At 44.2% G+C, this 13,874-nt stretch overlaps 1 protein-coding gene across 2 annotated transcripts in view; it reads right to left on the reverse strand.

The window, feature by feature from the left end:
* The window catches only part of satb1b (SATB homeobox 1b), a gene marked incomplete at both ends in the record, with an annotated part of 47,758 nt that overhangs the window by 14,695 nt on the left and 19,189 nt on the right, over positions 1–13,874 (reverse strand). Inside the window, 3 exons of one of the 2 annotated variants that reach the window (XM_079241218.1) lie at positions 5,426–5,581; positions 5,943–6,014; positions 9,199–9,411. In XM_079241218.1, the coding sequence (XP_079097344.1) occupies positions 5,426–5,581; positions 5,943–6,014; positions 9,199–9,411 (441 nt within the window). The remainder of the gene's footprint in view (positions 1–5,425; positions 5,582–5,942; positions 6,015–9,198; positions 9,412–13,874) is intronic. The other variant, XM_079241217.1, reaches the window with a different exon arrangement.

Here is a 13,874-nt window from a genome sequence, read left to right on the forward strand (position 1 = left end):
AATACAGTTGGTATTGACTTGAGGTAATTAGGGGGATCATTAAAGCGCTTTTCCCGGCGTATTTGCCTGCCTGATCAGATTAGCAAGAATGGGCCTCAGAACAAGCCCTGTGTGGTCTGTCAGGAGAAGTGGAGACAGTGGGAGTGGGTTAGCTTGCTAACATTTGTAGGGAAGACAAAGCAAGGGAAAATAGGAGGAACTTTTTGTCAACACGGCTGGCGGACAGGAAGAGCGAGGCAGCTTGTGATTGGTGCACTTAGCACTTCTACTTAAGCTGACTGAACAAGAGAGGACGAGTGAAATTAGCTCAGATATCAACCAAAGTGGCTAACAGCTGCTGCGCAGTACAGAACATTTATCATCTAATAATGCATTAAAGGTGATGACGAAGAGTCCCGACAGCCGAGGAAGATTCTTAGCTTGGACTGCCGGGTAGGAGGTAGGCGAGGAAGAGTGAGTCCTGCGGTTAAAGACAGATGGGGTGAAGAGGTGGGATGTAAAGGCGTAAGTGAGAGAGATGGCAGAAGAGACTCAAAGTGCTCTGAGCATGCTCAGTAAGCTGGCTCAACAAAACGGGCGGTGGGGAGAAAAACATGCTGGTGGGAATTCCACCGTCCATTTAACAATAAGAGAACGGCTTATTTGGGGAGTTTGGGGGGGGGGGGGGGGGGGGGGGGGACTCAATGTTTGCAAGATAACTCATTCACTAAATTAATTATTCAGACAGCTGGGTCTCCAGTTCAAGAAATTGTGTCTTTAATAATAGAGGGGATCTGGCCTAGCCTGTTTCCCATGGCAACCTAATAACCAAGCAGGGAGAGGAGATAAATAAATAAATCAATTAATAAACAGTCACGGCCCTTTTAGATCCCTGGGGGCTTCGATACGCTTGCTCTGATCTGCCTAATTTGAGAGACGGAGAGGTGTGGAGAAGATATGAAGTTTTCCCGCTGCCCTGCTGTAGCCACACAAAGTCCAACTCTGCAACCTTTCATCTGCATCCCACTATTCTAAGCATCTGCTAACGTTTCCTGTCGGTTTTCTGAGCCGTTTAACAGAATTTACACACAGATCTCGACGCAAAGCTTGACTTTTAACACGCTGACCCAAAGAGGCTACTCAGTAACAGACACGCATCTGAGCTGCGGCAATCTAGAAACAGACACGGAAAAGGTCAGCCATCTGCCCCTCTTGTTAAGCAGCCGCTGGATGCAGCGGAGTGACAGTGTGTGTGTGTGTGTGTGTGTGTGTGTGTGTGTGTTGGGCGTGTCATGTGCTGAATTAAGAAAAAGCTCCCAGAACGACGTGAAACAACGCAGCAGATTCTCGGTGTGACAGGAAAGCTGTAAGTTCTAAAACGTGACGGAAACGTTCGCCGTAATTCTGTCAGCCTCCTTTCCTTCTTTTATAGCGTCACCACCCCGCCCCCCACCCACCAGCCCCCACCCACCTCCACCCACCAGCCCACATCTCTAGACCAACATGGCACTCACTCCCCACCATCCTCGACTCCAGGGACTGCTGTGCCAGGCGGGTGCAGGGTGACAGATGGCATGCACCAACCTCTCCCCCCCCACCACCACCACCACTCGCTCTCTCCTCTCCCCCCTACTGCACCAGCCCCCCTGCACGGCTCCCCCTCCGGTGGCACAGCGGCGGACCAGATCAGTGCCATTCTGTCTCATTAGAGCCTGGCTAATTAGCGAAGCCTCTTCCAGGGGAGAATGAGCGAGAGCGACAGAGAGAGAGAGAGATGAGGAGGGAGGGGGGTGGCGTTGACGGCGATCTGTACGCTACTGGTCATTGAGGAGTCGCAGGGTTTGGAGCCCCCTCGGTGCGCGGGGGCTCCCAGGGTGCTTGTTTTACGACAGCAGGGGCTCTGATTCCAACCCATTGCAAATTTCCTCTCAGGAAGTGTCGGGGATGTTTAGATATAAAAGTCGAGTCAAAGGAATACCCCTGGTCTGCTCCACCCCCACCCTGCGGACAACCTCCCATAGTTTTTTAGCTGCCCTCTCTGCCAGGCTAGCCAGTCCCTGTAAACACGAGCGAAAACAAAGCGCTGCAGGCGACCCGGATCGTAGCGCACACCTCTGCAGGCTACAACGAAACAGGCCGTTTGCCTAAATGTGCGACTTCTCTCTTTACTGGATTTAGACCAGCAGCAGAGCCTCTCCTTCATCAGCTAGCATCGTTGCAGAATGGATCATGAATAACAATTCTGATTTCTATCAAAGAGTAAACACAATATCTCTCCTAATAAATCTGAATAGCTGGGTGGATGAGAGGAAAAAGAAGCCTGAATGCTCAGGCTTGAAGTGAGTAGCAACCATTAATCTGATAAAGTAATATGGCTCGGGTTAGATTCACTGCTCTATAGTTACTACTCTGAATATGTGGCAGTAAAAGAGTGATTGAAATGCAACATTGAATGTGTGAGCGAGAGAGGGGGGGGGGGGGGGGGGGGGGGGCAGTTAAGGTCTGGCAGAGGCCTGCTGTGGTTACGAGCCCTAAGAGAGGACAGAGTGGCTGCATTCCAGAAACCTCCCAAACACACTCGCACACCAGCAGACACACTGGAGTACACAAACACTGCTCCGCACATTAAACCTGTATTTAATGCAAGAGAAGCACACATGCATTTCTATAAACAGCACAAGCACACACCTACACGCTGAGCGTACACTCAGTCAAGCATGCACCAATCAGTAAACTCCTATTTGCTGCTTCCCCACCCAGGGGACCAGCTCTGCCGGTGGCTTCTTTCAGGTTCCTGTCTGCCTTCCTACTCTCATGGATTTCCAGATCTCATCGCCTTTTCACAGCACGTCTGTCTCTCTGTGAATAAATGCGCTCCTACATGTACTGTAGCACGTAAGCAACACGCGGGACCAAACATATCCTGGTCACCTGATCCTGTGCTAGCTAAAGCATGCTGGGAAACCCTGAAGAGGCAGAGTCTGAACTGCACACTGAGCTGACAGGACAGTGCCAGCTTCAGTGATGAGGCCTCTTTGTCACCCTCCCCCAATGATTATTTCCCTGGACCCCATATGGGCATCCTGCCAGTCTTGCCCATCCTCCATCCTCATTGCCAACCACATCCACACTGCTCTCCCAGGCTCAGTACCAGCAGTCTGCTGGCAGGGTTCTCTACCCAGGGCTTGGATGCTATTATTATTATTTTATTTTTCTGCTGCAAGGCTGCAAACATCTCCTGACCTAAGCTGAAGCGATGATGTAGAGCATTGTATATAAATTAAATACCATTAACCTTTCCTGTCAGATTTACGTGGACGTTTGTAGAAAAAAAAAAGCAACACAAACCACCAAATAATTAGGCGAAAAGAACTTTTTTTCCCAACAAAAATCCTCCCATCAGATCAACTTATTTCAGCAGTTTAAGTCTACAAGCAGAGACGGGGAAGCAGCTTGCTTAAACAGACTGTGTTAATTACGTGCTCGATTCCCCTGCTTGCATATGGATTCCAGAAGAAATCACATATTTTTGTCTGTAAATACCAGATGAACCTAACATTTTAAAGATCCTTTTTCTGCCTCTTTCTGTAAAGAATAAAAAATGATATTTTATATGAAGAAAGCCATCAGCAATGAAATGCATAGCGGCCAATCAGAACAGAGGAAAGCGGCTATCTCGGCTACATCACTGTATCATTATCATCATCATCAGTGTCTTGGCTCATGAAATGTTAGAAAATGTCCCAAAAAAGAAAAATATTGTATAAAAACTTTTAAAATCCCAAACTGGTTTATATCAAATTTACAAATATAAAGTAATTATTTCACATAGATACATCTGAAGCCATTACATTTTTATGTGAAGCAAATAACTGATTGCTTGGCAACAATGTTCAATCGGCTAATCAAATATCTGTTTTATGTATATAAAAAGGAACAAAAGACGATTTCTCTCTTCGCATATATTGGACTGATGAATTTGGGGAAATTAAAAACTAAGTGATCCATCGAGCGGCACTTGGGAAGACTTTCGATGAAAACTCAACTCGAGTGTCTGACTTTTCAGGCTCAGCGATGTCGTCGTGTTGGAGTAGGTACTGGTCTGAAGGCACTGGTAGCTGTGGCGATCCCGGCTGGGGAGGAAGGGGTGGGGTGTGTGTGGGGGGGACACCAGCTGCCCGGGAAGCGCCCATTACGAGATAGAGCCAGAGATAAGTGCTCTCACAGGCCCCTTTTCAGAGGCATAATTAGCACACTTCTTATCTGCTGCTCAATTCACATTCACACCCGCCTGCCATGAATGGAACGTGAAAGAGAGGCAGAAATTGGGGGAATGGCAGAGGTAGAGGGGCAAGACGGGGAGACTGGGAGGGAGGTGGAGAAGGCACAGTGGAAACCAGTTTCCCAGACAAACCATCATTTGAGAAGAGAGAGAAATGAGCGGGTTAATACCCACCCCCCCCCCCCCCCCTCCCTTTCTCCATCCTACCAAGGAGTCTTTGAACTCCTTAACAAAAACAGTGGTTTGTGCATCAAACTGCAATTTGGTAAAACAAAGCTATCTGGGGGTATAATCATCCTAATCAGCAAGAAAAAAATAAAGCCTTTGCAGATATTTCAAGATTATTCCGCCCTTGGTGATCTATTCCCCCCCCCCTCCCATCTTCTTCATCAAGCACAATTGTGGAAATCTTTCCAACTCTGCTTGCGACAGACTCATAAAAAACCTTTAATGGTAAGTCTTTGGTGGTGCATTTTTAATTGCTTTTAATAAAGAGTTAAAGTGCTGGTATGTTTCCTCTTATTTCTCTGTTTCCAACACAGACGGGCTTACAGTGTGTGAGCTGTGTACTCTCAGAGAGACGATGACAGGGGCCCCTCATCATCTTAGCGTGAGCAGCTAATATAAACAGGTTTGTTTGCTGTTGAAACAGCGCTGACCGCTAAACTCCAAACCCACAGCGAAGAAGACATAAGACATTGTGTGGATAACTCGCCGCACCGATGCATCAATGCAAAGTTTTCTGACATTTTCAACAAACTTCTTCATCTTTGACATATTCTGATGTAACAGATGTAGAAATGAAGGCGTTGTGTGCTTGACTGTGTGTCTATAAGGAATTAACTAAATGCTCCTACAGTTAAGGATTAGCTTATTTAGACACAAACAAACCTGCTGAAACTAAAACATCTGTATTCTCCTGCTTTAATTTAACAGGGATTCTTGCTTGTGTGTGTCTGTGTAAAATTACGTACGCTAGTGTCGAGGACGGATCAGAGATATACTTCTGGATTTTAACAAAGATTCTGTTTTTTCTTTCCTCCAATCAGAGAAAAATGACCTTTAGATGTTTGTGAAGGAGAAGAACTGCAGAGCAGCTGACACAACCGGCTTGTTTGCAGCTTTTCTGCACTAATATTTAGTAGAGTAAAAGTGTTTTGGTACCTGACTCTTGGAGGCGGCAACCTTTGCAAACAGGGCCTGGGACACTTTGGCCCTCTTCATCTCCTGCTGGATCTCATCATAAATGGTGGAGTTGATGTTGAGGATGCAGCTTTCTGTCTTGCCGTTCCACTCGCTCGGCAGAGGCGACGGTTTCACCTTTAAACACGAGTAAAAAAGTTTGATGTTAAAGTTGAAACAAAAAAAAACTTACAATTTTTAATCAGATATAAAATATCTTCATAATTATCATTTAAAATGTTTAAATGTCCTCTTAAGATTTGCTCCTTTTGATCATATTAACTGATAGTTCTGATATGCTGTTACTGTTCTCACCAAAAATACAATAACAGCTTAAATTTCTAAATAAATGTCTTAAAAAATGCTGCAAAATAAACTTTCAACAACAACAGCTGCATGTTTACAGGTTCTTGACTGTGTATTGTCCACTAGTTCAATTATGTGTTTGAACTGGGAGTTCTGGAGTTTGAGAGGTGAGTGGGTGAAGTTGTTTGCTCACAGGTGAAATGCCCACGGGGATTCTGGGATTCCAGTCCTCGGGCCTCACGCTGGTACAGTCTTCCCTCCGGGGCTGCAGGATCAGGAACACACAACACAGCCATGTTTGTTCAAGCTAGCACGAACAGAAATAAAAAGGCAAAGATGTCTACACCAGCTTGTACACACACTCACACACACACACACACTCACACACACACACACACACACACTGCAGTGTAGATTACACCCACATGCAGAAAGAGAAGAGTGTTACTTTGCTCAAAAACACTTACATGTGTTGTATGAAATGTTATTATTCTTATGTCAAGCTGGTGATTAAAAAGCAAATGCAAGTCAAGTGAAATCAAATCATTTTTAATCAGCGGCTTGTTGCATCTCGACAAAAATCCTTTGACAAGGTAACAAGCCTCCTAATAAAAGCATTACCCGAGAACCATTAGCATATGAATCATTCCATACGAGGCTTTTTCAGAGAAGACATCCACAGGGTTGGGAGTGAGTGCGAGTGAATGGCATTCAAATAAACCATAATAACACCAACAGCGACCAACTCCTACCAGATAAAAAGCAGCAATAAAATATATATGCATTCAAGTATTTGTCTAGACACCTAATACAAGCTTCATGTGTTAAAAACAATCATATGATCCTAAAATTTGAGGTGAAATTGGAATGTCTGACGAACCTTTGGGTCTTTTATCTGCTTTTATGACAGCTTGACGTGGGCTTGTCAGTCTGAGCGGGACGGCACTGTGTCAAGCAAATTGTTAAGGCTGGGACGTGCACTAACTGGCTTTGTGGAGGGGAGGGGAGGGGTGTGGGGGGGGCTGCGCCGACCCATCAGCACACATGAGAGAAACATACCTCTGCATCTGTTTTTATGAGGCCAATAAAAAGCCTCCTCTGTCTCTGGCTCAATTGCCACCCTGGCTGATTTATGTGTGCAAATTCACACCGCATTGCTCCATAGGAGAGGCTGGCAGATGGCCAGGTGTATGGAGTGTGCAGACGTGTATGTGTGTGTGTGAGAATTACCTTGTGTGGGAGCAGGTCGACATGATAAATGCCAGTGAGTTTAAGTCATATGGGTGAAGTATATTAGGCCAGGAGCTATTGTACTGATGTGTCTACAGCACTGAGCGACAGGGAATAAAAATAAAAAAATAAAAAAATAAGGGGCTTTGAATGCTGTTTGAGTCGCTGTGTTTACTTTTCACCTTGCAGATCTATGCATGGCTTGTTGTGCACTTCTACAGATATGAAAACTGGTTTTAAATATGTTTAAATGGACCCAGTTAGACTAACTGGAAGCAAAGCCGTCAGCTTTGGCTTCTGCTGCACAACAAAAACACTTAACAGCAGGTTATTAAACAAGAAGATTCTTCTTGTTCTTCCTATAAATTCTGGTCGACTCTTTGACGTTTTCTGCCTCCGATTATAAAGATGAGCTGTGAACTTGTTGAGTGGCGCTGCTAATCTCCAAGCATGGCTGCTTTAGAATGCGACTCTTTCTGAGCTTTGTGCGGGTGCTAACAGCCGTCCCGCTGGGAGCTTTCAGAATGGAGGCTTGCTTTTGGAGATGGGTGGGCTGGAGCCTCTTTTACCTGAATAAAAGCCAAAGCTACACCGAGGACAGGACAGAGGACGCCTTTGTCGGCCCCTCTCACCTCCCAGATGCAGCTGACTGCACTTCAAATGGACTTAAGTGGTAGAAAGTTGCCGCATGCCTCTCTCATGAGGGACACTGATTTGCACAGAGGGTACAAAGTTGTTCTGTGGTATGCAGGGATTTTAAAAGAGGCACTGACTAAACCCCGTTTGATCTTTCGCAGGGTTGTCATCACTGAGCGAGCTTTATTTTGTTGAAACGCAGGGCTGCCTAACGGCTGGTAAAAGGTCAAAATTAGCACAAAAAATGATCCATCATTTGCACCATTCTCACCTGAGTGATGACGGCGGGAATGAGGCAGAAAATGTAAAGTATGTTGTGCAGCGTGCACGTTGGCAGAGTGAATCAGATCTATGTGTTTTCAGACCTGTTGCAGCCTGATGTAACAAAGGGGGAATATGAGGTGTGTAACCACACAATGCGCTGGTGTGGCGCTCGTATGCATGCTTGTTGTCGTCACATGTAAAACTAAAACATTTTAATGAGTGTGTGAGGCGTCTGTTCAGCATTACTGTGTAACAGAATAAATCTTCTGAATGGGAATACGACAGAGAGACGTTTTGTTGTTACGCAACAGTGTCAATGTCATGATTGTCACTCATGTCTGGATTCAGTCAATGTTTTCCTTTGACTGTCAGATACATAAATTAAAATAAGTTTAAGTTTAGTTAAGGAGATTTCTAAGACTAGAGTTAGGCGGGTTATGAATACTGAAATTTGCACAGGTTATGTTGTTATGTCATTGTGCGTCTGAGGCTCCAGCATGACTAACGAAGGTTTTATTTGTCGGTCTGAAACATGATAAATTAGTGTCAGAATGTGTAGACGTCCACTCAGACCCACACACATTCACATCCTTGTTGGATTAAATGGACTCATTAGCTGCTGCTAGTTTCCAAGAAGAGGCAGAAACCATGTAACAAAGAGAGAGGAAATAACCAATCAGGAGGGCCTGTTGTTTCTGAACAGCTAATGAAGCTAAAAATGAGGCGAAATGCTGCAGTACTTGTTGGTCGAAGCTCCAGCAGCATCACGTTTTAGCGAATTTGTCCCTGTAGCGATACGACACCGGCAGAGATCATGTTTGCTAATCTAACCTGATTTTTTTTTTTAATCTTCTAAAACAAAAATTCTTTTTCAGTTTGAGCATGTCTGGTTTTTCTAGCCATGACCGTTGATTTCTTCTGGAATGAAAAGAAAGGATGTTAATGTGATTACTTAGGATACATTAGGCGTGTTTACAGCCATGCAGCGCTGCAGAGATGCTACAACCCAAATTCACTTCTCGTCTCGTGAAAACCTCCAGACTGCTTCAACTCATTAAATATCTTCCTCCAAGAGTTATTAGTTGAGCAGCAGCAGTGAAATAAGCTTTTTTCCATTTCTACTTCTAACCACCGGTTTATTTTATTGTGTCTTATTTTCTATTTTTATTGGCTACTATGGCGCTTACTTCTCTTATTTATTTTGCTCATTTTGTGTGCAGAGCTTTGCGGCCGTTTGTCTGTGAAAAATCTCTGAAAAATGAAAGTTTTGTTGCAGCTGCTTGGTCAGAACTTCGCTGCCACAGAGAAGAAGGGGGTACCTGTACAGGCCGACTGGGCGGGGTGCTGATGAGCGGCGCGGAGCCCATCGCCGAGGCCGCCGTGAGGCTGCGCTCCCTCTCCTCCTGGTAGATGCGGTCGCGCTCGGCCTCTGGCAGCTGTAGGAAGTTCTGCATGGCACGCAGGTTGACCAGCAGCGACTGGGACGCTGTCTTGGGGTCTTCCTCCTTACGAAGAATCTCAGACAGCAGGCCCTGCAAGGTGAAGCGGAGGTATTAAAACAACATGGCGAGGAGACAGCAAAGCAGCGGGGGGGTAGGGCTGCTCGATTAAGATCTCGATTATTTAACACAATTATCCAGTATTTTTAAACAACGCTGCGCATCGTGGTGTTCTCGACTCCGTGTCGTGCATTATAACCGTCTAATGCACGGTTCTGAGTTGTTTAATCCGCTTTTATCGCTTATATAGAAACTATTTTACGTTGACCTGGATGTACGTTTTATACCAAACAACCGCTGTCAGGCTACAGCGTGTTTCTCTCATTCACCTGTTAAAATACAGCTGATCTGAACCAGCTGAATAACAAATTGCTATGGTAACACCTGGTAATGGAGGGATATTACAGTGTTTAACTCGCCGAACTATGTATAGGAAAATAATGCAGCCAGTTGTCACTGACAATGGTATAAACTATGTTCAGGTGAACTTCCACAACCGACTGCAGTTATTCTACATTGACCTGCAGCCGGAGCCGACTGAGACTGGCCGCCTGGGAGTGCTTTAGGACGGGAGAGGCTCCCGCTGCTCCTTCCTTACAGTAACTGCAGAACAATATGTGCCTTCAAGTCAGTCGCCAAAACACCTGTAAAAGTCTCTAATAACTCCAGTAAAAGTTGATAGATTTGTCGCTTTTAACTAAAAAAGTCGCCAGATTTAGTGAGAAAGTCGCCAAGTTGGCAACAGTGTCTGAATGAAAGCAAAGCGGCTGTGGGAGGAGTTTACAGCACAGCGCTGCAACGCCAGAGACGCTCGATTAGCAGCTGAAGACAGCAGGAGAGGAAACTGCAGAGAGAAAAATAATCACACCCTTTTATTTTTATGACCGACAGCAGAGGCAGATGGCGGCATGTCCTTGAGCCGGGTTCTGCCGGAGGTTTCCTTCCTGTTAAAAGGGAGTTTTTTCCTTCCCACTGTCGCCATGTGCTTGCTCAGTCTGGGAGATTGAGTTGTAGCCTCCAACTCAATCTGTTGGTTTCCTTATATAGGCTATTATGAATTGGCTTTCATTATGTTTTTTTTGCTGCCTGTAAAGCGTCTTGAGATGGCACTGCTGTGATTTGACGCTATATAAATAAAGTTGAATTGAATTGAGTTGAAAATCCAGATCGTAATTGAGATTAAAATCCGATTAATTGCCCAGCCCTAGCGGGGGGAGAACAATAACAAGGAAAAAAGGAGAAAAATCACAAGAAAGGATTCTGAAATAAGATCAGTCTCAACTCAGCATTTGGTTTGCCCTTCATGCAGTGTTTGTACAGAAGCAGGTGAAGTCCACCTGAAAGAAACGACGTCTTAGTTTTCCCTCCTCCAAGTCATTTCTTTAATCATTCAGTCCATCAAAGGAAGCATCACATTGTTCTGCTTCTCTTCATCCTGAAGTGAAAACACATCGCTCTGCTGTCGCTTCATTTATAGATGACTAAACGGCTCCACAGAAACTTCTGTTTCATCTCTCGACTTGTAATTTTGCACATCTGACATGTTTTTAGGCTGCCTTCGATAAGTGTACAGCTATTTGCATGAAATGTCTTTTTCAGTGGGCAATCAGTGGATCCTCTGTTTACTTTTCAATAGCGCTCAATTCCATCATTATGAGACAGCGATGACTCCATTATCAGAGATGTGTGATTGGGCCTTTTCATCAGCTCTTGGCCACACACTGTGCAAAGCGTCGCTTTGCTTCTCTCACCATCAATACGTGTGATTTGGTGATAAAACAAGGTGGTGTGGAAAACATGCTTGTGCTTTTTTTTCCTGTTTCCATGCATGGAAGTCCTCTTGGATTAATGATCGGTTTCTGTAAATAACAACGCATGTCACGGCAAGCGTGAACACAAATCCCACGTTTAGACTGGAGGAAATTATTTCTGCACGTTTTCAGGAGACGTGAAACAACCGTCAGAGTCTACAACCTGCAGCGTTGGTCAGAAGTGACCAAATTTCTTTGTTTGTGTCTCTTCTGATCTCCCTCCTGCATCGACAGCAGCCCCTTCATGTCACTGCCTGACACACCTCCCCCTCCTTTTATTAACACAGGCTGGCAGAAGAAAAACAAATCTAATAAATAACCCTCTAAAGGCATACTCTCCAACGGCACATCGGGCTAATTCCTCATATCAGCCGCAGATAAGACTGCGTGAGAGCTTCCCAATCTGCTCAAAAACACCACTGTCTGCCTCCACCATGTCATAAACAAACATCGTTTTTGTTTTATTTGGTTGGGGAGCATCTTATTAATTTACACAAACCTAAATGCAAACAGAGCGAAGATGATGAAGATTTGCTGATGCCCAAAACAATTCAACTTTTTTATGAGGCATCGTCTCACTTTTAGATCGAGATAGTTTGATTGCAAGAGCGACGACATCAGACTGGGAGTAATACCTGCAGCAGCTTGACAGAAGCAAAACAAATAATTGTAAATAATTGTAAAAGCATGACCCATCATTGTGAATTGTATTTTAGAGTAGGATGGCCTTCGTTGTCCATCAGGAGAACGGGGTATTGGTACATTTTGATTTAGAAGGCCATGCTTGGGCTGCTGCCAGCCTATGTCTGTGATTTAATCACACAGAGATGTGTTGATTCTTATTTTTTGCGATTGAATGATCATTTGATGCTTTCTGTTCCATTTGTCCGCACAGAACTGGGAAAAAGGGCCTTTGTCTACGTGGAACTCTTTGCAGAGAGACTGGAAATTGTCGCAACTTATTTCTTTGAACGGTTTTAAGTCCAGAGTGAGAGATTTTGAGATGTCCTGCTTTAGTTGTAATTGCTTTTAAATATTTGTTGTGTTTAAGTGGAAACATGTAAATTGCCTGTAACTCTTGCTGACTCTTGGCCAGGACTCCCTTGAGAAAGACGTTCTTAACCTCAATGGAACTTTCCTGGTGAAATAAAGGTTAAATAAAAAAACAAAAAAAACAAAGCAAATGTACATATATGCACCTAAAGGAGAAGATAACCGTGTAAAGTTAAATAAGGTAAAACAGCAGGGCTACATGGACATCTGGATAAAGAGCCTGATTGGAATAAACCAGATGTGCTCCAGTCTGGTCCTGGAGATCTACCAAACTACAACCTTTAGATGCATCCCTCATCCATCACGCTTCAATCAAATGGCTGATTTCCTCCATTCTCACGTCCTTCAGCTCTGCGGAGGCAACAAGGTTTTATTTGATTCAGGTGTGTTGGAGAAGGGAAACATCTAAACGATCTCGAGGACCGGACTTGAGAACTCTGATGTAAACAAACCGGTTGAAAGATTCGGCTTCAGTCAGACTCATTCAGGCTGATTTCATCTCGAGGGGAGCTGCGTGCGTTATGGCGATTGTTGCTCCGATCGATGTGCATGAAAACACATCCAAAATGATCCTAACTGTAACCTACTGTAACATCTTCCATGTTAACGTAACGCCATCCTACACTTTACGTCATGGCTTAGTTTGGTCTATTTCATGAAACAATAATGTTGAGGCTACTGTAAAAACCATGGGGTGTGCAAAACAGAACGGATCGGTGTGTGATCCAAATGCATTGATTGATATCTTAATCGAACTTAAAATGATTCAGAGGAAGAAACTGAAATAATTAAAACAGCTATAAATATGTGTTTGTTTACACAGGAAGTCGCTGTTTCTCCTTCCAGTGTCGTCTCCAGAAAGTTCTGTGCATGTAAGCATGACTTGTGCTCCTCACACATGTGATGCATGTAAACTCACATCATGACTGGAACAACAGAACATGTCTGTGGGCTGACAGATGAATTCTTCTGCATGTACACATGGATACTGTTTTATTGGCTTTGTTTGGATCCAAACTAAAATAGACATAAATGGCTTTAAGTTACGCAATGCAAAAGTCATGTAACATTCAGAATACTGTAAATGCATCATGAATAAAGAAGCTGAAAGACGTTCTGCTGTCTCTGTGCGTGCATGTGTGTCTGAGTATGAAGGGAATCTACATATGTAGCAGAAAGAACGGATGCTCCAACCCAACCTGGGATCATTTCCATGGCAGACTGCCAGCTCTCCTCATGTACAGTAGAGATGTTATCTGTACTGAATGATAATTATGAATGAGATATAGGCTGCGGCTTCAAACAGTAAGCCTTTCTTACAATTCAATACCGTGAAATTGTTTTGCTTATTCCTTAAATTGATGTATTTCCTTTGGAAGCGGGACACTGGTGGGAAATTTTTCATAGCGAGGGGCAAATTTTCTTGAGGTTTGATGTCATAAGTGGGACGTTGTAGATTTGCAGATATTTACGTTGGTTATGGAGCCTCGCTGGTCCCTCATGATGTCATACACAAAGATGAACAGCTTTCCAAGAAGCAGCTGCTGTGCAGGAAACTCTTTAAATCCACAATTTATGCTTCTTAAACATGAAATTACATAAAACTATGAATGAAGAAGTAATGTTTTACTT

The sequence above is a fragment of the Telmatherina bonti genome (genome assembly GCF_933228915.1).
Source record: "Telmatherina bonti genome assembly, chromosome: 5".
In the NCBI taxonomy this organism is placed as follows: domain Eukaryota; kingdom Metazoa; phylum Chordata; class Actinopteri; order Atheriniformes; family Telmatherinidae; genus Telmatherina; species Telmatherina bonti.